Source organism: Danio rerio, chromosome 12, assembly GCF_052040795.2.
Source record: "Danio rerio strain M-AB ecotype USA chromosome 12, GRCz13ab, whole genome shotgun sequence".
Taxonomy (NCBI): domain Eukaryota; kingdom Metazoa; phylum Chordata; class Actinopteri; order Cypriniformes; family Danionidae; genus Danio; species Danio rerio.
In genome coordinates this window covers 2,853,036-2,878,352 of record NC_141032.1, presented here as the reverse complement: position 1 = coordinate 2,878,352, position 25,317 = coordinate 2,853,036, and the positions used below count along the sequence as shown (strand labels likewise).

General features: G+C 37.5%; 1 protein-coding gene and 2 long non-coding RNA genes across 5 annotated transcripts in view; 2 read left to right on the top strand and 1 right to left on the bottom strand.

Moving 5' to 3' along the window:
• Positions 1–794: 794 nt before the first annotated feature.
• Positions 795–17,884, top strand: LOC147841249 (uncharacterized). Of its 2 annotated transcripts, none has more exons than XR_015503746.1 (3): positions 795–861; positions 15,813–15,914; positions 17,502–17,884. It is a non-coding gene; the product is annotated as an uncharacterized LOC147841249 (long non-coding RNA). The 2 variants fall into 2 exon arrangements; XR_015503745.1 differs by lacking the exon at positions 795–861 and adding an exon at positions 7,111–7,326 and having other exon boundaries at positions 15,813–15,944.
• arhgap22b (Rho GTPase activating protein 22b) overlaps positions 3,237–25,317 on the bottom strand; it is a 49,567-nt gene continuing 27,486 nt past the window's right edge. Inside the window, exons 4-10 of the mRNA XM_087275555.1 lie at positions 22,569–22,691; positions 17,507–17,714; positions 15,792–15,924; positions 13,874–13,947; positions 13,672–13,793; positions 10,566–11,442; positions 3,237–7,300 (exon numbers count right to left, since the gene is read on the bottom strand). Of these exons, the coding sequence (XP_087131681.1) occupies positions 7,078–7,300; positions 10,566–11,442; positions 13,672–13,793; positions 13,874–13,947; positions 15,792–15,924; positions 17,507–17,714; positions 22,569–22,691 (1,760 nt within the window). The 3' untranslated portion in view covers positions 3,237–7,077. The remainder of the gene's footprint in view (positions 7,301–10,565; positions 11,443–13,671; positions 13,794–13,873; positions 13,948–15,791; positions 15,925–17,506; positions 17,715–22,568; positions 22,692–25,317) is intronic.
• The window catches only part of LOC147834365 (uncharacterized), a 546,693-nt gene continuing 540,997 nt past the window's right edge, over positions 19,622–25,317 (top strand). For both annotated transcript variants that reach the window (XR_015503729.2, XR_015503730.2), the window contains exons 1-2: positions 19,622–19,798; positions 20,714–20,763. This is a non-coding gene — a long non-coding RNA (uncharacterized LOC147834365). The remainder of the gene's footprint in view (positions 19,799–20,713; positions 20,764–25,317) is intronic.

The following is a 25,317-nucleotide window of genomic DNA, read 5'->3' as shown; positions in this document are numbered from 1 at the left end:
ACGTCTTAATTAACAGTTGAGTTGTACCATTTTTAAAAAATCTATTTTGTCTATTTGTATTTGGCAGAAGCACTTCCTGCTGAAAAATCCAGCTTAAACATGCCTTGGCTGGTTGGCTGGTTTTAGCTGGTTGAACAGCCTGGTTTAAGAGGGGTTTTGGCCATTTCCAGGCTGGTTTCCAGCCTGGTCAGGCTGAAAAATTATCAGCTAAATCCAGCTTGGTTTAAGCTGGACATACTGTAGCTGGTTTTGGCTGGGCTCCCAGCCTGGCTTAGCTGGTCAAGCTGGTTTTAGTTGGTCATCTCCCAGCCTGACCAGCTAAGACCAGGCTGGAAATGGCCAAAACCCTTCTAAAACCAGCCTGGTTGACCAGCTAAAACCAGTCAACCAGTCTAGGCTGGTTTAAGCAGTTTTTTCAGTTGGGGTTTTTAGCTTAGCTTAGCATAAATCATAAAAAATTGGTATCTAACTTTTATGAAAAAAGTTTGTATAACTTCCTATTTAAAGCTTGACTCTTCTGCTGCGTAGTGTACTAAGGCTGATGGAAATAAAAGTTGCTATTTTACAGGCAGATATTGTGGCATAAGCAAGGACATTTCCTGCACATAGCCAACCATGACTGCAACAGGTTTAATAATAGCCTATGGATTGTGTCTAGGGCTGTATCCTTCCAACTATACCCTCATAGTGCCTGTTTGAGGGAAAGTCTTTTGAAGTTATGTGCGAAACCAATAGTGGACATTATGAAGCGCACTCAACAGCTAGAAAATCCCTATAATGCACTTTGAAAGTTCGCGCTCCAAAGGAATTCCCGCGTCTGACCACAAGATGGCGTCTGAAGCGCAGTCAAATCAATGTAAGGTAAATAATTAACTAAATAATTTAAAGTAACGTTTGCATACATGACAGAAATCAAAAGTCTGTTTCATAATTAGACAACTCGCTGAGTCTTAACTAACTACCAGGGTTTAAGCAAGTCTCCTTCTGAGTGAAAAAAAAAACTGATCAAAAAGCAAGGCAGTACAACAGGCATCCTTTCCGGTGCACATGATTCACTCACTCGTTTCTTTTACTTTTGCTGGACTAATTTAGGAAAACAGAATGAATGTATAAGATGGGTTTTATGTACAGCACCCGTGTGATCCATTCAACTATAAGCTAATAAGCTAAATGTGCTCCCGCCAGATTGGCAGAATGGATTAAACAATGGTAAACTCAACTGTTCATCCTAGGTGAGTTGTAAAATTAGTCTATCTTATTTAAGAAACTGGAGTGTTTCTTGTGCCTGTTATGTTGTGTTTTGGTGGAACCCGTTTGATCACATTAATTCACCTTGGTTATGGGGGGCTAACTGGTTTACCCCTTTAATTCACATTGGTTAAGGGACTTAACTGGTTGATTTACCTCTTAGTCTACATTTATTTCACCTTGGTTAACGGACATACAGGGCTAACTGGTATTTACCCCTTTGTTTACATTAATTCACCGTGGTTAAGGGACCTATAAAGCTAACTGGTATTTATTTACCCTTTTGTTTACATTATTTCACCTTGATTAGGGGACATACGGGGCTGACTGGTATTTTTGTTTACATGAATTCAGCTTGGTTAAGTGATTGGACTATCTGATATTTACCTCTTTGTTTACTATTAATTCACCTCGTTTAAGTTACATATAGGGCTAACTGGTATTTATTTACTCCTTTTTTAACATTAATTCACATTAGTCAAGGGACCTATAGGGCTATCTGGCATTTCTGTTTACATTAATTCACCTTGTTTAAGGGACCTATAGGGCTAACTATAACTCTTTGTTTACATTAATTCACCATGGTTAAGGGACCTAAAGGGCTAACTGGTGTATTTAATTCTTTGTCTACGTTAATTCACCTTCATTAAGGGACCTATAGGGTTAACTGACATTTTTACCTCTCTCTACATTAATTCACCTTGGTCAAGGGACCTATAGGGCTAACTGGCATTTTTGTTTACATTAATTCACCTTGTTTAAGGGACCTATAGAGCTAACTGGTATTTATTTACCCTTTGTTAACGATAATTTACCTTGGTTATTGGACCTATAGGGCTAACTGGTATTTATTTACCCTTTTGTTTACATTATTTTACCTTTGTTAGGGGACCTATAGGGCTAACTGGTATTTATTTATCCTTTTGTTTACATTTTTTTCACCTAGGTTAGTGATCTATTGGACTATACTGATATTTACCCCTTTGTTTACAATAATTCACCTTGGTTAGGGGACCTATAAGGCTAACTGGTATTTATTTATCCTTTTGTTTACATTATTTCACCTTGGTTAATGGACCTATAGGGCTAACTGGTATTTATTTACCCTTTCGTTTACATTATTTCACCTTGGTTAATGGACCTATAGGGCTAACTGGTATTTATTTACCCTTTTGTTTACATTATTTCACCTTGGTTAATGGACCTATAGGGCTAACTGGTATTTATTTACCCTTTTGTTTACATTTTTTCACCTTAGTTAGTGATCTATTGGACTATACTTATATTATACCCCTTTTTTTTACAATAATTCACCTTGGTTAGGGGACCTATAAGGCTAACTGGTATTTATTTACCCTTTTGTTTATATTATTTCACCTTGGTTAATGGACCTATAGGGCTAACTGGTATTTATTTACCCTTTTGTTTACATTTTTTCACCTAGGTTAGTGATCTATTGGACTATACTGATATTTACCCCTTTGTTTACAATAATTCACCTTGTTTAGGGGACCTAAAAGGCTAACTGGTATTTATTTACCCTTTTGTTTACATTATTTTACCTTGGTTAATGGACCTATAGGGCTAACTGGTATGTATTTACCCTTTTGTTTACATTATTTCACCTTGGTTAATGGACCTATAGGGCTAACTGGTATGTATTTACCCTTTTGTTTACATTTTTTCACCTTAGTTAGTGATCTATTGGACTATACTGATATTTTACCCCTTTGTTTACAATAATTCACCTTGGTTAGGGGACCTATAAGGCTAACTGGTATTTATTTACCCTTTCGTTTACATTATTTCACCTTGGTTAATGGACCTATAGGGCTAACAGGTATTTATTTTACCCTTTCGTTTACATTATTTCACCTTGGTTAATGGACCTACAGTATAGTGCTAAATGTTACGTATTTACCCTATTGCAAATTCATAGAAAATAAGACACTTCTGTGTAACCGATGACAAAGCAGACAACAGATCAGTTGCGTTCTTTAAAGTTTACCATTTAATTTAAATCTTTGTGAATAATGACATACCACCAACAGTGACACTTTTCAGCACAGCACACGAGACTAATCCTCATGAATAATCATAGTCTACAATCATAATGATGTATAACATCTTCACATACTCTAAATATGTCCTCTGTAAAAGCTGTCCGTCTAGTAACATCCAACTGGATTGAGTAACCGAAACATGTTGAGCAGCAAAAAAGCAGTTTTGCTTGAGGGCACAGTGGTGATGTCCAGTTTCTGGGTCTCTTCTTCTGGAGATTGAACCTGAAACGATCCTATTAGCAGCCTGGAACAAAAGTCAACCATTAGGCTACACGGCCATCATGCTAATATATAATATATGACCTACTATGCAACAGTTCAGAGAATGAGCCGAGTCTACAAAATCTATAACATTTGATCACTCACTTTAAGAAACATCCACGGAGCATTTCTAGACCTTCTATACACTTAAACCGTGTCAAATAAATTCGATCGACTGACAAAAGTCACAGCGTTTGTGTTTTTTGTGTAAATGGGAAGTGGCTTTGACAGTGCACCAAAACATCCGCCATTTTAACCAAGTGAGATCACATTCTCAACACAAGTCACCGTCCCAGCCTCTGTGTTTTTCTCGGGCAGTGGTCTGCTAAATGTACCAATACTGTAAAAAGCTTTTAGTTACTTAAAAAAAGAAAGTTGTCTTAAAGGAACACAACACCTTTTTTTCCAAAATAGGCCTATTTTAAAAACTCCCCAAGAGTTTTGATCATTTAAGCTTGACTCTTTTGCGTTTACATTGTGTACTTACTAGGGATGCCATGGTTCTCAATGTAATATTGAACTGTACGGTACGACCTCCACAGTTCAATACGCCAGGGTTCAACAATAAGGACTGCCCAATGGCCCGGTGTCAGTGTAAGAGATGCTCGGGACAGTAGACAGAATCGTTACTGGCCCAATCAGGTCACTAAATTTCAATTTGCCTGCTACTATTTATCAATTGCATGCAAATACAGTCTAAGGGTGCTTTCACACCTGTGAATCGATTCAGTTGTTCCGAAACAGAGATTAAAATTGTTACATTGTTGCTCTTTGCTCTTGGAGCGGTTCACTTTCACACTGCAAAGTTTCTAATCGGACCAAAAGAGCTAAAACAAGTCACGTGCGAGTAAACTCTCCTCACATTGGTCAGAGTGTCAGGGTTTATTTTGCAGCGTCCCGCTCAGCTGTCAGGAGAGGTGGTGGTTTGATGGTGATTGACAGGGTGCGCGTGACGTGTCTGAGGAGAGACGCGGTGGGGAGGGGTGAGAAGGGTGCGCGACGATGCCTATTTGAGGACTGGGAGAGAGACGCGAGATTACCGGGAGATCATCACTTGTTTGCGGGCATCCGGAGACTCGCGAAACTTCCCGCCCTACTCATAATTCTCTCTTCATATAGCCGTATGCCTATTACATATCCATAAAACACTGTGATATAACCGCGCTCGGATCGGATCGCTTTCTCACTGCAATCGAACCGCTCCAGGGTTCGTTTTAATCGAGCCGAGACCACCTCATTCAAGCAATCTCGGAGCGATTACTTTTTTCGTGGAACAGAGCGCGATTGCCCTGTTCACATATGCCAAACGAACCGTGCTAACTGGGCAAACGAGATACGTTCCGAAACAAAAGTGTAGGTGTGAAAGCACCCTGAGAATCAAGAAACTATTTGTTCTTTTAAGTCTTTGAATGCTGCCTTCTCTGTGAAGTCGTAAACACCATATCTTATCGTTTTCGTATATCTGATTGGATGTTGTAAGCAAGTATTTTTTTTTCCATAACCTGGTAAAAACCAGTACAGCAAAGAGACAGCAACCTGACGTCACATCAAAATATGAGGCTAACAGAAAACGTCTGTTGACCTGGGTACAAGACGACGTGGGTTTTGCTTGGTTTGCCGTCACTTTTAAGTCAGTCACTTTTTGTTTTGCAATAAAACACATGCACATTTTCCATACTGCTATGTTTTACTGCTATTTTTTTTTAACATTTATAAAATATTTAAATTATAGATTCACAGACATTTATTTTTGACACATTATTTAAAATATGTGGCTAAGAAATAGCAATTCACTTTTTTTTTTTGGTGGGGCCAGTGAAAACTTTGGCAGGGCAAGTAAAAATCTGAACCACTGGTCCAGTCAGGCCAGTGGAAATAATCCTTAACATTGAACCCTGTACGCGCTTGGGAATTGCGGTTTTCATCTTGGTTAAGGGACCTATATTGCAAGAATAAGATTCCAGATTTAAAATAAAAGTTAGGCTACTTGTAAAATGTTTTTGATTTTTTTGTAGTCTGTTGACTTCACATGTCATATTTTGCGTTTTCTTAACACCTTCGATGGGTTATTTCCACAATTTATGATGCCATAGCAGTCAAAATAGATGAGAATATAGACCTTTTTCATGGCTGCTGCATGGAGGGCGCAATAGCGACCAGCGTCTTCCGGTAGAATGTGAAAACTTCCGTTTACAGCGTGTACAACTGGTAATTTGCGCTCTGAAAATGGGTTTCAATGACGTTTTTAATGGAGAACAGAGTGTTTTTGTGACACAAAACTTAGAAATGTGTCTGTTAAAGCCGTTATAATCTGTCACATGTGGTTCAAACGCGTCAGAAATACGAGAAAAACGTTCTCCTAGTTCACGTGTCTGCCGTCAGAAATACAGTGTTAGCTCAGCGGCTCTTTAACACACAGCGAGAGAGAGAGAGAGAGAGCAAACCAGAGTACTGGCATGAAACTTAACAGGTATGAAAGTCGTGCAATTTACAAAAATGAGCAATAAAAGTCTGTTATTGATCCTCTGCTGCTGATTTGCTGTTCATTCTAATCACGAGCCGTTTGTGTATTTCGTGTGTTGTTTTCACCACGGTTTGTGTTTTTCTGTTATTTGGAAATGACACTAGCCTATATTTTCACTTTGTCACAGTTATTAAATCAGTGTGTCAGTGGCACAGTATTGGCTAAGTGTGTGTGTCAAACATTTTGGTGAACTACATTAGTTTGGGCTGGTTATATATTTGAAATAAAGAGAAAATGTTGACTTTAGCAATGACGAGGCTTCATTTAAACTGCAGAAGATGCCGTCTGACAACGAGGGGAAAACGCCTCACAGCAGCTGTTTTCCATCCTATTAGATCACATTTCTTTAAATGATCAGTCCAGGAGATGCTGCTGATGGACAACAGTATTAGTTCAGAGAGGATAAAAGCAGGTAAAATAGATTAAAACTATCGTTTCAAAGCTGTCCAAATGCGACTGTTTACACGCATCAGCTGCCGACCGGAAGTTCTTCGCATTCTCTTAGCGCATACACGCAAAGCATAATGGGTAATTTTGCATTCCAAGAAAAAGGTCTGTAGTGGCTAAAATTCAGGACCAATGGCAAGTTTTGGACCTTTGTTAGTGGGGGGGGGGGGGGGTGGGGGGGGGGGGGGGGGGGGGGGGGGGTAGTTCTTTTTAACCACCCGAACCCCCCAGGCTACAGGCCTGTTAACAGTTCATTCAATGAAGAAATCTAAAGCAACAGGTTTACTCGCTGTTTTTACGTGAACAGATCTGCTTGTACCTTTTTAGTATTCATTCTGGAATCCTTGAACATGCAAAAGATGCTCTTGTACTTATTTCATCTAATCAGGCTTAAAATACAACAAAGAGTCAATTTTACAGACATAAAGTTGTCGGTATGAATTATGAAGACGCCTGAGTGCTTTTTGAATCAACATTTTGCGTGGTCCTCTTGACTTTGGGTGTGTGTGTGTGTGTGTGTGTGTTATTTCTGCTTTATATGTCACTGGTGCGGCTTCCGAGAGCCAGGTCTCCCAGCGTGGCGAAGAAGTCCTCCATTTCTTTCTCCAGTAGGCGATTGCGGTTTTCTGCGTCCTCGCGGGCACGTTCAGAGTTTCTGAGTTTGATCTCCAGCATTCGTTTCCGTTTCCTGTCCTGCTCCATCTCTTGCTCAAGTCTCTCCATATGAGCACACAGGGCTGTGTTTGACTCTTCCAGCCTGCAGAGGGCAGAACACATGCATATGTGAGTGGACAATACATGCATCCCCATCACTACTGAACCAATTAAAAAACAAAACAACATAATATACACAGTTGAAGTCAGAATTATTAGCCCCTTTCGATTTTTTTCTTCTTTTTTAAATATTTCGCAAATGATGTTTAACAGAGCAAGGAAATATTTACAGTATGTCTGATAATATTTTTTCTTCCAGAGAAAGTCTTATATGTTTTATTTAGCCTAGAATAAAAGCAGTTTTAAATTTTTTAAACACCATTTTAGGGACAATATTATTAGCCCCTTTAGTCTATATTTTTCTCGATAATCCACAGAACAAACCATCGTTATACAATAAGCCTAATTACCCTAACCTGCCTAGTTAACCTAATTACCCTAATTAAGCCTTTAAATGCCACTTTAAGTGTCGAGGAATATTTAGTCAAATATTATGTGCTGTCATCATGGCAAAGCTAAAATAAATCAGTTATTAGAAATTAGTTATTAAAACTATTACGTTTAGAAATGTGTTGAAAAAATTTTCTCTCCGTTAAAAATTGGGGAAAAAAATAAACAGGGGGACTAATAATTCTGACTTCAACTGTATATGCCTAATAAAACTGATGCAAAACATATGGGTTATTTAGATTATTGCATATTATTATTATTATTATTATTATTATTTTTGCTGATTTTTTAAAATTAAGTTGATAAATACCACTGTCTTCCTAATAGGGCTCGGTTTTTTTAATTAATTCGGTATTTACAGTGGTGTAAAGTAACTTATTACAAATAATCAAACCACTGTAATTGAGTAGTTTTTCTCAGGAATTGTAATTTAGTAAGTAGTTCTACTTTTACTTTCCCTTCAGTACATTTTTAGTCTGTATTGGTACTTATACTCCACTGTTTTCCTTCAACCTGCAGTCACTACTTTATTTTTTCCCGTCTATGAGGATTAGAAATATCAGTCCTGTGATTCCTGTCCATTCAAATCTATACAGAAGGTAAATCGCATCATCATGAACTACCTCAAGACATGGGTGATTTATAGTTACAGCAAACTGTTTGGAAGCATTAAAAGTGTCCAAGAGGATGTCCAAAATCTTTACACGCATTGACCCAGAGTCTGTTTAGATGCAGGTCACTGATGAGAAGATGACGGATGTTTACTGTACCATCTCAGAAATAAAGGTACATGAGCTGGTACCTTTTTCAAAAGGTACACATTTGTACTTGAAGGGTCCATATCAGTACGTCAAAAGTAAATATTAAAACCAACAAATTTTAATAGGAACACTTTTGTACTTTTTAGGTACCAATATGTACCTTTGAGGTATTAAAATTGACCTTTTAGGTACAAATGCGTACCTTTCGAAAAGGTACCACCCCAGTGACAGCTCATGTACCTTTATTTCTGAGAATGTATGATGACCATAATGGCTTTAAACACCCAGCAGGCACAAGACGGCAATATGGCGTTAGATTGACGTTGTACCTCAGCATCCTGGGGACGTTGTGTCTTGTTTGGAAATGAAAATCAGTTTGACGTCAGAACTCAACGTCAGGCTGACAGCACTCTCAGAAATAATGGTACGAGAGCTGTCACTGGTGTGGTACCTTTTCAAAAGGTAAAAAAGGTACAATTTGAACAAAAGGTTCATATTAATACCTTAAGGGTACATATCGTAAGTGGAAAGTCTCTGAGAGGAACCCGAATCTCTTGAACGTTCCCTAGAGTGGTGCGCCGGTGTCCACGGAGTGAAGAGAGTCCATTCATGAGCCAGTTCCCACTTGAGGACACGTCCACCGCGGATCCACTCACTTTAGCAGACTGCGGTCTTGGAGAGGAGCCTTTATTAAACGTATATTTCCACCCTGGAAGAGTCTTAGGCTGTTTACTAGGACTCACAGCCGTCTCTCCTTTTCACTTGGGCATCGTTTTGGATGTGGAAACGCCGTCCACTGATGAGGCGCTGATTGACGTTGTACCTCAGCATCCTGGGGACGGTGTGTTTTGTTTGGAAATGAAAATCGTTTTGACGTCAGAACTCAACGTCAGGCTGACAGCACTCTCAGAAATAAAGGTACGAGAGCTGTCACTGGTGTGGTACCTTTTCAAAAGGTACAATTTGTAACAAAAAGGTTCATATTAATACCTTAAGGGTACATATCGTAAGTGGAAAGTCCCTGAGAAGAACCAGAATCTCTTGAATGTTCCCCAGAAGAGGTGCACCGGTGTCCACGGAGTGAAGAGAGTCCATTCATGAGCAAATTCCCACTTGAGGACACGTCCACCACAGATCCACTCACTTTAGCAGACTGCGGTCTTGGAGAGGAGCCTTTATTAAATGTATATTTCCACCCTGGAAGAGTCTTAGGCTGTTTACTAGGACTCAAAGCCGTCTCTCCTTTTCTCTTAGGCATCGTTTTGATTGTGGAAACGCCGTCCACTGATGAGGCGCTGATTGACGTTGTACCTCAGCATCCCGGGGACGGTGTGTTTTGTTTGGAAATGAAAATCGGTTTGACGTCAGAACTCAACGTCAGGCCGACAGCACTCTCAGAAATAAAGGTACGAGAGCTGCCGCTGGTGTGGTACCTTTTCAAAAGGTAAAAAAGGTGCAATTTGTAACAAAAAGGTTCATATTAATACCTTAAGGGTACATATTAGTACCTAAAAAGTACAAAAGTGTTCCTCTTAAATTTTCTAGGTACTAATATATACTTCCAAGGTACCAATATGGACCCTTTAAGTACAAATGTGTACCTTTTGAAAAGGTACCACCCCAGTGACAGCTCGCGTACCTTTATTTCTGAGAGTGAGCAATGTCCAACAGCCAAACTAACATCAACGTCAGCTTGACGTTGTGTGGACATTACCACTATGACGTCTATCAGATGATGGATTTAGGTTGCCTACTTGATGAATAAATGTCAATATGATGATGGTTTAAGATGCTGGATTTTGGTCAGAGGAAAACGTAATGAATTAATCTGCATATGTAATTGACAGTTATGGACATCGTGGAAGCACATTTCAAGGTGTTTTGAGTAAAACAAGAAAAAAAAGTAAACCCCTGCCATGAAAATATATGCAAATATATGATTATAATAACATAAATCAACATTATTACAAAACATTACCTTGAAATATTATTATTAGTACGACTAATTGCAATTATTCGCTTGACAGCACTACTATTATTACTAATATACTTTATTAAAGCAATGCAACTGCACTCATTCACAAACAGCCGCCTTACTTTTTAATCCTAGATTCATACGTCTGTTTCTGCGCTCTCAGCTCCTCTTTCAGCTCAGCCACGACATTGACCAGAGATGATGTACTTTCATCAGCATCTTCATCCACAACTCTAATAAGCGGTGCTGCGGCGTTCCCATTATCACTTCTAAACAAACCACTGGCTCGATGCTCCGCTGAACTGTCCTCTTGTCCAGTAGACTTGGTTTCATCGTCAGTGGTGCGCTCCTCTAGAACACTAGGCTCCGTCTGCGGCCCGTCTTCAGTTCCCAAAGGATCACTTCCAGAGTCTGGGACGGAGATCTCACATGATGAGCTGGACCACGGCGTGCTGTCCATACTCAATACACTACCCAGACTGGACGAAGACGTGACGTTATCGTAAGTGGAAAGTCTCTGAGAGGAACCCGAATCTCTTGAACGTTCCCCAGAAGAGGTGCGGCGGTGTCCACGGAGTGAAGAGAGTCCATTCATGAGCCAGTTCCCACTTGAGGACACGTCCACCGCGGATCCACTGACTTTAGCAGACTGCGGTCTTGGAGAGGAGCCTTTATTAAACGTATATTTCCACCCTGGAAGAGTCTTAGGCTGTTTACTAGGACTCACAGCCGTCTCTCCTTTTCCCTGAGGCATCGTTTTGGATGTGGAAACGCCGTCCACTGACGAGGCACTGCTGCTGGAAGGGTCATTTTTGGCTGTCGGTGGGCCGGTGGTGTTCAGATCCTCTTCGGAGATCCAGTCGACAAGGGTGGAGGGTTGATTTTGCTGCTGGTTTTGGTCTTCTGTCTGAGTCTGAGAGGCTTCGGAGTCTTTTTCGGTGTATAGGCGATCATGCTCGCTTATGAGCACCGTCATGAGATGCTGAACCAGGGAGGTGCCTGGAAAACACACATATGTTAAAAACGGCTTGACATTAAAGGCTGACTGAAGGCACAGAAATTAAAGGGTCCGTTAAATGGCATAACATATTTTTGCCGATAAATTTTCAGTGGCCAAAAATTTGGTACATCTCTAATACCAACACACTTTTCGATTCCTATCGTTGCACATTTCTGCTGTGTGATTGGCTCTTAGATCAACATAGATAATACAAGTCCAGAGCTGATCATTGTAATTGACGTAAATTGTATCGTGATTCGATTAAATAGCATTTATTGGCCCAGCCCTACTCTGTGTCGAGTTTCTTCGCGGGTGTTTTGTTTTTTTCTAAACACTATCTTAATGTACAAGTAGCTCAATCTTGCTCATTTAGAGGCAGAAACCGACGGATGTGGATAAACTTTAATCATAAGGTAAACACAAAACAAAAGTTTCCATCTGGAGCTCCTCCACAGGACTTGACGCATGTAAACACTCGCTCCATCAGGCTTGTGGCTCTCAGCACCGCACACACTCATCACCGCTACCAAGCCGACCCATCACAGAGCTTGCACTAGTTAGATTTTTCAAGAGGTGCGCGTCAGTGTTAGATGCAGCTTACTTATATGTGGTGTTATGGTGAGCTATTTTTAGAACAGGCCTGCGGGCAACTCATGTGAACCTGGCGGGCTACCTGGTGCCCACGGGCACCATGTTGGTGACCCCTGGAGTATAAACTAACCTGAGCATTATTCAGACACAAGATGGCGCCAAACAGTCAAAAATACTCAGCTGACAGAAATGAACTTAGCTGATGGAGTATACACTAACCTGTACATTATTCAGACACAAGATGGCGCCAAACAGTCAAAAATACTCAGCTGACAGAAATGAACCTAGCTGATGGAGTATACACTAACCTGCGCATTATTCAGACACAAGATGGCGCCAAACTGTCAACAACACAAAGCTGACAGAAACGAAAACAGCTGATGGAGTATACACTAACCTGTGCATTATTCAGACACAAGATGGCGCCAAACAGTCAAAAATACACAGCTGACAGAAACGAAAACAGCTGATGGAGTATACACTAACCTGTGCATTATTCAGACACAAGATGGCGCCAAACAGTCAAAAATACACAGCTGACAGAAACGAAAACAGCTGATGGAGTATACACTAACCTGTGCATTATTCAGACACAAGATGGCGCCAAACAGTCAAAAACACAAAGCTGACAGAAACTAAAACAGCTGATGGAGTATACACTAACCTGCGCATTATTCAGACACAAGATGGCGCCAAACTGTCAACAACACAAAGCTGACAGAAACGAAAACAGCTGATGGAGTATACACTAACCTGTGCATTATTCAGACACAAGATGGCGCCAAACAGTCAAAAATACACAGCTGACAGAAACGAAAACAGCTGATGGAGTATACACTAACCTGTGCATTATTCAGACACAAGATGGCGCCAAACAGTCAAAAACACAAAGCTGACAGAAACTAAAACAGCTGATGGAGTATACACTAACCTGTGCATTATTCAGACACAAGATGACGCCAAACTGTCAACAACACAAAGCTGACAGAAACGAAAACAGCTGATGGAGTATACACTAACCTGCGCATTATTCAGACACAAGATGGCGCCAAACAGTCAAAAATACACAGCTGACAGAAACTAAAACAGCTGATGGAGTATACACTAACCTGCGCATTATTCAGACACAAGATGGTGCCAAACAGTCAAAAAAGTAACTTGTAGCACACTAGCTTATAGATATCCTTAAAACTAACATACTTATAACATCTGAAAAGCATATTTTAAGCCAAATAACCTGTCCCTCGAGTGTCTTTTTTTTAAGCGTCTTTTACAAAGCATGTCATGATTTTGCCAAGTACGATACAATCCTGGAATTAAAATCTATGTTGATCCTGGAACATCAATTCTGTTGGAAAATGTAATCCATATCTATCCCCTCCCCCTAAACCCAACCATAACTGTAAATTATTCCCAGAATCAGAGGGGAATAATAGTTGGATAACAATCATGTAGAAGTTCATAAATCTAACCATAAGCCTAAACTTTACATAAACGTATTCCTTAATTCTGATTGGCTGATATTAGTGCTGTTCCAGGATCAACATATATGTAAATCCAGGAACATGTCCTACTTGCTGAAATCAGGTTTGCGCTTTTACAAAGCAGTAGCTTTAATTTAATTACTTAAAGCTTACCTTCCATAATAGCTACTGGATCCTCCATTTTAGGGCGAAGCATATTTGGTCCAAACACGGTGGCCAAGTTCTGCACACCCATTTTATTTTCATGTGAGTGAGACTGCACTTCATCCAGAAATCTGCAAGGAGCTCACTTTCAGCACTGAACCAGCAAAATGACTCGATAGAAATGTGTCTAAAAGGATGTTGTTGGACTTACTTGCATATATACTTCAGAAGGTTGAAATTGGCAGCTGGAAGCGTCATCACCAGCTTCCCTAATTCCTGTATTCCCTGTGGAAACATAAATCCAGTGAAGCAACTAAACTCTTTCTTGTTTCAAGTGAAAATAATGGTGTTTTTTACAGAGAATGAGCCTTTAGTAAGTGTTAAAAGTGTTTGAAGTTGATTTTAATATAGGAATTAGTAGCTTCACGCATCTTCTGAATCTGTGCATCGCGTCATGTCAGCTGTGAAATATGTGGGAGGAATATTGGCCAGCAAACTGCATCCTGACTGTGACAGATTTCTGTTTTACGAGCTCATAAATATGCATTTTGATTTGAAGTGCTGAAATATTGTGCACTAATTCTAACACACACAGCTCAATACAAAACTAATTCAACAAACGAGTACAGGTCAGAGCAGATCTGTCCATTCATTTTCTTGTCGGCTTAGTCCCTTTATAAATCCAGGGTTGCCACAGCGGAATGAACCTCCAACTTATCCAGCAAGTTTTTTTTACGTAGTGGATGCCCTTCCAGCCACAACCCATCTCTAGGAAACATCCACACACACACACATACACTACGGACAATTTAGCCTACCCCATTCACCTGTACCGCATGTGTTTGGACTGTGGGGGAAACCGGAGCACCCGGAGGAAACCCACGCGAAGGCAGGGAGAACATGCAAACTCCTCACAGAAACACCAACTGAGCTGAGGTTCAAACCAGCGACCTTCTTGCTGTGAGGCGACAGCACTACCTACTGCGCCACTGCTTCGCCCTTCATTTGATATATTTAAGGCAATTATTATTAGTGTGTTCATCATTACAAACCAGTTTCAAACTAATGACAATTTGTAACGTAATGTTAAGCAGGGTTGCCAGGTCTGCCTTACAAAAATAGTTCAACGATATTAGTCCAAATATTAAAAAGCAACATATGGCATCCCCATACATTAAAAAGCATTTAATTCTTTCTGTTATTTTTATACATTTATTTTAATGTAAAAATCACATAAAAATGTGGACCTGGCAACCCTGTATTATTCTCAGGTACTTTAAAAAATGTAGTTTGTGAAAATAGAAAAGTTTCATGTTCGTCTTATGTTTAAAATGGTTTCTTTTAAAATAGTTTTGTTTTTTTTTTACAAAAAAATAACTTAAAAACTATTGCTCTATTTTAGTTTTAATATAAGACAACATATAACTTAATGTGGCGAGGCAGTGGCGCAGTAGGTAGCAAGAAGGTCGCTGGGTCGAGCCTCGGCTCAGTTGGCGTTTCTGTGTGGAGTTTGCATGTTCTCCCTGCCTTCGCATGGGTTTCCTCCGGGTGCTCCGGTTTCCCCCACAGTCCAAAGACATGCGGTACAGGTGAATTGGGTAGGCTAAATTGTCCGTAGTGTATGAGTGTGTGTGAATGTGTGTGTAGATGTTTCCCAGAGATGGGTTGCGGCTGGAAGGGCATTTGCTGTGTAAAAACTTGCTGGATAAGTTGGCGGTTCATTCCGCTGTGGCGACCCCAGAGTAATAAAGGGACTATAGATAGATAGATCATAACAAGAACTGCTGCTTAATTGAATGCATGTAATAGCGACACCCGGTGGTTATTTATTGAATTACGTTCATTTCTGTATAGCGGGCCAGATTCTATTAACATTTATAAAAAGCCTCGCGGGCCGCCACAAAACTGATCGCGGGCTTTAAACTATTAAAAATGTTCATAAAAGTCACTTTTCCAATGGTTTTAAGGTAAAAGTTGTCAGAAGGAAGATCGAGATCTTTTAATGCAATTCTAAAGCAGAAATAAGGGGGGGGGGGGGATAAAACACAAATCACAAAATATGGAAAACTGCTTATTTACACTTTTTTTAGTGTATCCTCAAGTGTTTTGAATGTCATGTGTTCACTAACCTCCTCCTCATCTTTGGTCAGGAGCTGAGCGCAGGTGAGGAAATCTTCATATTTGCAGAAGGGAACCACTGGTTCTGGAAGCTCCCTGAGATACAGCTTCAGCAGGGAAGCCACAGTGTGGACGTCAGTGTTACTAAAGACAGCAATGGCAGTGTTAGTGCACTCAATAAATGCTGCTTGTTCAAACTACTTATTTAAAATGTGCTGAAACAACACAAATCTTGAGATTTTTTGAGATCCACCTAAATTTGTACTGTTAACTTAATCGATTTGCATTGGGACCACTTGAACAATTAGTCGAATGGAACCCTGTGTGCACAGTCCGAGATGCTTATTCACACCCTGCAACCTCTGGATTCCAACATCATTTACTATCCTATCCCGCTATCATTCTGTTTAAATATTTGACTGTAATATTTTTTTATTCTGTCCCTGCAAAATACACCAAAAAAAAAAAAAAAAAAAAAAAAAAATATATATATATATATATATATATATATATATATATAATTAATTAAATAAAATAACAAAAACATATTAAAAATTAAATAAATGAGAAATATATTGTAGAGGACTTAAATTTCAAAATATGAAACAAAAATCCTGTAATAAAACATATTAATATCCTGCTTTTTTGACATATCATCTCTCTAATTGACACTAATAATGTCACTAATTCTTCTTTTAACATTTCTAATCTTGGGGAAAAATGTACATGAAGGAATTAATTAGGAGTTAATTAGGAGTTTCTACAGATTTAGGTAGGTTGAGCATAACATGATACAGTTTTCTCTCCAAAAAAAAAAAAACCTCAAGAATTGTGTAGTAATTTGTAGAATTGTGTAAATAAGTAGATTGAACAAACAGCAAACATTCCCTCCATTAAAAACATGCGTCTATCCTATGCATTCTCCAAATCAGTAAATTCATGAAAGGATATGACTGTTGGAAATGCTCCATTATCAATAAGAGATGCTGGATATTATGATTATCCCTTATTTTTACATCCCAATGTTGATGGGTATGTTTATCTATTTCATGGTTATGCTCAGGCGACGCAGTGGCGCAGTAGGTAGGGCTTTCGCCTCACAGCAAGAAGTTCACTGGTTTAAGCCTCGGCTGGGTCAGTTGGCATTTCTGTGTGAAGTTTGCATGTTCTCCCTGTGTTTGCATAGGTTTCCTCCGGGTGCTTCGGTTTCCCCCACACTCCAAAGACATACGGGATAGGTGAATTGGGTAGGCTAAATTGTCCGTAGTGTGTGTGAATGAGTGTGTGTGTGGGTGTTTCCCAGTACTGGGATGCAGCTGGAAGGGCATCAGCTGCCTAAAAACATATGCTGGATAAGTTGGCGGTTCATTCCGCTGTGGCGATTAATAAAGGTACTAAGCGGGGGAAAAAATGAATGAATGAATGATTATGCTCAGTATACTGTAAAAATTCTTGCAGCTTAATTTTTTTTTTGTTAAATCAAATACAATTTTCTATAGTCATCTCCACTTCAATTAAACGGACTCAAAATATTAAGTTCAACTTTAGCAAAATTAGATGAAACCTGAGTAACTCAATAAAATGAGCTAACGTAGCACTAAAAAAACATTTGTTGTCATGACTTTTGTTTGTATATATATATATATATATATATATATATATATATATATATATATATACATATATATATATATATATATATATATTTTTTTTTTTTACAGTGTACCTGTCAAACTGAGGTTTATCTCCGCAGTCGAAGGCCTCCTGGAGCTCCTTCACCAGGTTGGCTTGTCCTGGCATCCGGAAAAGTCCTTCTTCATCAAGGCCCTGTTCTCTGATGAAATCCACACACTGCTCCACTAAGAGAGGGGCCAGTCGAGGACCAAACTTTCTCTCATACTGTACGGTGTCTTCCAAACGCTGCCCAAATATACCTGTGGAGATGCAGCAGTTCAGTAGCGGGCAGAACATACTGATGGGAATCCATACAAAAAATGTATTACACTGTAATATAGTGCTGGGTTTCACACAGTCGATTTGTGTCAGGATTACATTGAGGAATTAATGTATTAGTTTTTACAGATTTAAGTCGATTGAACCAAAAGCCTTATGAGTTGTGTTGTTTCTACTCATTTTAAATAAGTAGTTTGAACAAACGGCAAACATCATTCATTGTAAAAATAGCTGGGTTCCACAATTTAAGTGGATTAAACATAAAACTTGGGTGATATGGTGGCTCAGTGGTTACCACTGTCACTTTAAAGCAAAAAGGTCGCTGAATGGAGTCCCTGCTGGTTCAGTTGGTATATTTCTGTGCGGAGTTTGCATGTTCTCCCCGTGTTGGGTTTCCTCCGGGTTAATTCTCAGAAGACATTCGCTATAGAGGAATTAGACAAACTAAATAGGATGTAGTGCATGAGTGTGCATATGGATGTTTCCCATTACTAGGTTGATATATAAGACATTATTAATTAAGTAATAAATTAATACTATATTTATTATATGTCTTAAAGGTTCCTACAAAATAATGTTCTTTGTTGGCATTTATGATTTTAGAAGGGATATTTAACATCCACTAAAGCTTTACAATCCACTCTTTAGGTACTTTAGTGTGGTAATTATTAAATTTTAATAATATAAACCGTCTTTATATTACTAATATGTTCTTCAAACATGCACACAGGTGTTTCTTTTAAAAATAGCCATGCCATTTAGATTTTTAATATTTTCTTTACACAGAGAGAAGTTGTTGTTTTAAGAACCCCAAAATAATAAGTATTTTTCATGACATTCCTGCAAAAGTTATTCATTTAAACGATTAGTGTAGGCTACCATGTTAAGTTACTGGTTAAATACCAGTACTTTGATTGTTTTAGGTTTTAAGTATGCCCCCCCAATATATAAGAACAGTGTTGATTCAGCTCATTTTAAGTGTATAGTTTTTTATATTGTACTTTGATATCTAAAACATTGTTAAATCGATTGATTGGCATTATTAATTTGGTAATAAATTGATACTATAATGATTACATGTCTTAAAGATAAAAATGAATGTCCTTTGTTGGCATTTATGTGGCGTATTTAACATCTACTAACGCTTTACAATCCACAAAAGATGCTTGAGGTACTTTAAGGTGTCTTCATATTATTAAATTGTTCCATGTTTCTTTTAAAAAGAGCCACGCCATTTAGATTATTAACATTTTCTATACACAGAGAGAAGTTGTTGTTTTAAGAACCCCAAACAATAAGTATTTTTCATGACATCCCTGCAAAAGTCCTTTATTTAGAAAAGTAAAGAGCAAGCTACCATATTAAGTACCTGGTTGTTTTAGGTTATAAGGAGTATCATGGCACTACTGTTGTACATATTGGATAAAATATATTAATTTGAGTCATAAGGCGTTCATTTTTCAATAGTTTTTCTCTTAATTCTCATCACACCTTTTCAGATACTCAACAAACTAGTTCTTTGTAATGATGCCATTTTATTTGATTTAAATGTTTTCAGAAATGTTTAATCTGCATATGTAGGCTAATGGCCAGTAATTGTAATTTCGGAAGTGCATTTAAAGGCAAAAAATATTATAATGGCCTGTGTATTATTCATTATTTGAATAATTTGTTGCACAATATACACCCTATGGCAGATATGTCGACACCTTGACATTGCAAAGGCTACAAATAGAGGTAAAGTTGGTTTCATATGCGCACATATAAAAGAAAATAAAAGCAACTTTATCTCTATAGGCTACTAAAACGTATTTCTGATAAAATAATCAACGTTCTTGCGTAACATTTATTAGAAATATTATTATTAACACGTGACTGGTCGCTTCCTGTTGTCTGACTGACCTGCTTTACTCCAAACGAACGTAAAGGAAATAGTCACAATTACGATGGCCACTAGATTGTTTAAAAGTAAAGACAATAAACAAGTAGCCTAGTCATTTTCACGAATATCTTCTGTTTTCCTCGACCTCCTGTTGGAGCAACTATTGCATGCAGATTTTCTCAGGTAAGTTAAGCCGTTGTTTTGTTTGTGGTATATTCCCGCGAATTGATGTGGCGTTTTATCGGCAACAAAACATAAATGTATAATTAATACATATATATCGTCAAAAAGCTTATTAAAAAGTTAATTAATCTAAATTTAGTTTGTTTTACATTCGGTCTGAAATCACATTGAAGTTCAGTATTACCATTAGCCCACTTCAAAACAACATTAGCACCATTTAATTGAACACTTGTAGTTTGATAGTGCGCTGCTAATATTATTTTCCTTATTAGAATTTGCAAATAATACGTTTCTGAAATAATAATAGGCCTATTAAAGAGAAAGGCTGAATGTGCGAATATAAAACCAAGTTTACCCCAATATTTAAATACCAATCTAATTAAATTTCTTGTTGTCAGTAGTTCAGTAGACTGAATGTTCCCGCCAATATCGACACCACGGTAAGAAAATCTCAATATCTTGTTAATGTTTGTCAAAATATAACTTCAACATGTTTTAATAATTTTACTGAGGTCAAGACACATTTTTGAGTGACCATAACTTAGAGCTGAAACGTGTATTTGCTTTGCTTTGAATGAACTTAACCTGTGGATAATGGCAATTAAGGTAAAGTTAATGTTATGTCGCACTTTCTGACTTACTCCTTGCTATTATTATTAAACCAAAATATTCTTTGCAAACTCTAAATATTGACACTATTAGCAGCCTATCAAAGTACAACATTGTGCAGTCATATAAAGTGCTGATGTTTTCAAGTCGTACTTGCATGTAATTTTAGACCGACTATTCAAAGTACCATGGTAAACAATATAGGGCGCATGTCATGTTGTCAATGAACGATTGTGCAAATATAAAACCAAATTTACTCCAATATTTATATACCCATCTACTTAATTTTTTTCTTCTTGTTGTCAGTACTTTGGTTGAAAAGACTTGGAAATGTTCCCGCCAATATCAACACCACGGTAAGAAAATCTCAATGTCTTGTTAATGTTTGTCAATAGATAACTTCAACATGTTTTAATAATTTTACTGAGGTCAAGACACATTTTTGAGTGACCATAACTTAGAGCTGAAACGTGTATTAGCTTTGCTTTGAATGATAATGGCATTTGAGGTAAAGTTAATGTTATATTCGCACTTTCTGACTTACTCCTTACTATTATAATTTCACCAAAATATTCTTTGCAAACTCTAAATATTGACACTATATCAGCAGCCTATCAAAGTACAACATTGTTTACAGTCATATAAAGTGCTGATGTTGTTTTCAAGTAATACTTGCATGTCATTTTTAGACTGAATATTCAAAGTACCATGGTAAAGAATATAGGGTGCATGTCACAATGTCAATAAACGAATGTGCGAATATAAAACCAACTTTTCCTCAAAGTGATGGCATCACAGCTCAGTGATATTTTAGTGTCTTAAACAAGTTATACAACCAACAATTAAGAAAATAAACCATGTATTTATTATAGTATAAGTGTAGAAACCATATGTGCATTGATTACAACCACAAAACATGGTCAACTCGAGTAAGTAGTGTATCACTGTGAATTTGTTGGTTACTATGGCTTAACTACAATTCCTATTATTATTTTTTTTGGTTTATTTATTTGTAGTAAAACATTGTCATGAGAGATTTTCACAAAAGTTTATTTTTCCTCCTCAAACTATATACAGTTGAATTCTTAATTATTATTAAATTATTAGCCCTCTATTTACCACAATTTCTGGTTAATGGAAAGAAGATTTTCCCAAAACATTTCTAAATAAAATAGTTTTAATAACTCATTTCTTATAACTGATTTATTTTATCTTTGCCACGATGACAGCACATAATAGTTGACTAGACATTTTTCAAGACACTAGAATTCAGCTTAAAGTGACATTTAAAGGCTTAACTGGGGTAATTAGGTTAACTAGGCAGGTTAGGGTAATGGTTGGTGTGGGTTTCCTCCGGGTTATCCGAAGACAAGCGCTATAGAGGAATTAGACAAACTAAATAGGCCGTAGTGGATGAGTTTATATGGATGTTTCCCCATTACCAGGTTGATATATAAGACATTTTTAATTTAGTAATAAATTAATACTATAATGATTACATGTCTAAAAGGTAGCCTATTCCTACAAAATAATGTTCTTCGTTGGCATTTATGGTTTTATGAAGCATATTTAACATCCACTAAAGCTTTACAATCCACTCTTTAGGTACTTTAGTGTGGTAATTATTAAATTTTAATAATATAAATCCTCTTTATATTACTAATATGTTCTTTAAACATGCACACAGGTGTTTCTTTTAAAAATAGCCATGCCATTTAGATTATTAAGACAGCACATAATAGTTGACTAGACATTTTTCAAGACACTAGTATTCAGCTTAAAGTGACATTTAAAGGCTTAACTAGGGTAATTAGGGTAACTAGGCAGGTTAAAGTAATTAGGCAAGGTATTGTATAACGATGGATTGTTCTGTAGACTATCGAAAACAAGTATAGCTTAAAGGGGCTAATAATTTTGACCTTAAAATTTCTTTTAAAAAATTAAACTGCTTTTTATTCTAGCCAAATAAAAACAAAAAAGACTTTCTCCAGAAGAACAAATATAGAAGAAATACTGTGGAAAAACTCCTTGCTCTGTTAAACATCATTTGCGAAATATTTAAAAAAGAAAAACAATTTACAGGAGGATTAATAGTTTTGACTTCAACTGTATATCATTCTGAGTGTGACCTATTGAAGCTTGCGCTCCACCTGGTTTTTACCTCCTCCAAAAGGAGCCCAAATGACCCGCCTGATGGCCTTCACCCAGTCGTCCATGTCACTCTGAGTGTTTGCCATCAGTAGAAAGGACTCGTGGCTCATGGCAGCCTTGTCTTTCTCCCCAGCTGAGAGAGAAAACAAGAGAGGCAGTTAGTCAAGTTATTTTTCACCACTTAGTTAATATCATTCAAAGATACATATTTACCTTCATAGTTATTTTTATCAATACATTAGTAACATTTTACATACAATAAGTCCAATTTTCAGACGTAAAGTAACAGCTCATTAAGAAAACACTTTTAAACCAAGTAGATTTTCTTTTAAGTCAATTCACAAAACCCCATTGAACATGAGTGAAATCTGCATGGTGAACTCTTAATCAAGTGTGTCATGATTATTAATGAATCACCTGATTGCATTTATTTAATCTAGCTGTATTAATAATAATTTCTTAGAGTAATTTTACTATAATTGTGTATTTTATTGATAACGGTCACACACTCTCGCAAAAAAAGAGATAAAACATGTCATTGGTGTGACACATTTTTAAATGGTATGCTTTTGTACCCAAAGGGTGCGTTTCCTGAACATCGATGTAACTCGCAGCTGAACGATCATAGTATAATGCATTGTTTGGGAAAAGAACGATGAAGTGTCGAGTGTTTCCCAAAACGCATGGTTTCTCTGTCGCAGATCTGTCCTTTGAACCACGTTAGCTATAATGTAAAATGTCCATAATGATGCTCTAAACGGGGTGGAGTAACTACTTATTTAGAGAAGAACCCCATTATTTCTTTGTGCAAATTATATCGTCTTACATGCACATGCATTTAAAATAAAATCCAATATTAGTTTTGGTGCACTCGCATTCCATTGAAATATATGCAAATGGTACATACAGGGCCAATGTTTCCTTTACAAATACTATTAAGAACATTACATATTCCATTCTAAAATATAAAGTCACTTACAAAAAGCTAACACTATTCTAATATCATAAATAAATAAATAATGAGGCTATTTATTAAGAAATGAAATGTATTATTTATTAGGAAATAAAAAAATCATGCTTTAATAATTAAATAATGATGATGATGATTATTATTATTAATAAGTAGGAAATTTTTATTTATAATTTTTTTGTTTGAAAGTCTACTTTTACAATTTGACACATGCAAACCACTGCAGAAATGTTCTAGCCAACAGGCCCATGTCATATACAGTAGGCTACATTTCTTAATAAATAACCTTATATGAAATAAAAGCATTAATGTATGCTATGTTTCTTGTTTTCACAAGCTTTGGAGCGATGACTGTAAAAATGTACTGGCTTTGGAGACAATATAAATTCCACTCGGCTGTGTTCAAAATGACAATAATGTTTTCAAAGTGCACTGCGAAGGGAGCGCAATTGTAAACATGAAGATTGCTAAAACTGTACTGTAAACACTTTCTGAAAGCAAATTTCACCTAACTGTGCGTTCACACCGAAGGCGGTGTGAGCGTCAAAGGTTGCTACATTGATCTCGTATTTAAAGGGGCCGTTGCAGCATATCATATCAGTTACATTCCTGCATAAAACATGCTTTACATCATGAAAATGTCATGCACTTTTTATCAAATTTATTTAACAATGGAAGGTCAAGTTGCATGTGGTGAGTCTTTGCTCCACTTAATTATTTAAAGTGTCCATATGTCTGAAATATCCTAAAGCAGCAATGCTGTTTTGAATTGTTGCATGAGATATTTCCATTTTTTTTAATATAAAAATAAAAATAAAATTATGCACATCAGGAACTCGCCAGTAACTTTTTTTAATGCATGCTCCTGTAAGACATCAGTGCAAATAATTGGAAATCCGGTGACCGCAGTAATCAAACCCTTGGGAACAACTGTGGTCAGAACCAAAGTTCACAGTGACTGTGTTCTCTGGACTCCTCTCAAGCAGTGGACTTCTTCATTCTGATTGCTTGGGGCCAAACAGCATCATAGCTCATTACCATAAAGTTGACTTGATTTCAACTCTCCTCGTTACACCGGCGAAGACGGCCCGCGCTGCTCCTCGCTGCGTAACGCCACCAGCTCTCATTGAAAATGAATGACTTCCGACTACTTTGACGCTCTCGCTGCTTTCGGTGTGAACGTACAGTTGAGTGATAACTTTAATGCTTTAAAAAAAATTCTAGTTTAAATATTAGAATGTTTTAAACGAAATGGGGCATATAGGGAGGATAACTGCGAATAGAACACAGCCAGGAACTACAGTTCAAGAGGTTTAGTTGTAAGTGCACAAGTTTGCGACGCAGTTTGCGAATGTTCGTTGGAATGACGGATTTGGGAAACGTCAAATCAATGAACTATGTTTGTAAAGACGGAACTTGCAACCTTAGTTGGTTAACGATGGTTTTACAAAATACACCCCAGGTCATTAAAGGTACATATTAATACCTAAAAAGTACAATGCTTACCTCATATTACCTAAAAGTAAACTCTGAAGTTTGCACCGGTTTTGTACTTTTGTTTTCTAAGTGTAGAGCAGTAAGATATATTTTGGTAGTACTTCAAGTGGTTAGCATCAAACTGAAATTTCTCTCCAGCTGGCCGTCATTGGCTGGATCAGCTAAACACCACACAAATCATATTCATTTAAAACCGAAAGAACCACAGTAGCACTTCATAACACTTAAATTCGCAACAGTTAACGACTAAAAAAAGAAACAACTTCACAAAGACGCAATTAATTCAACTCTT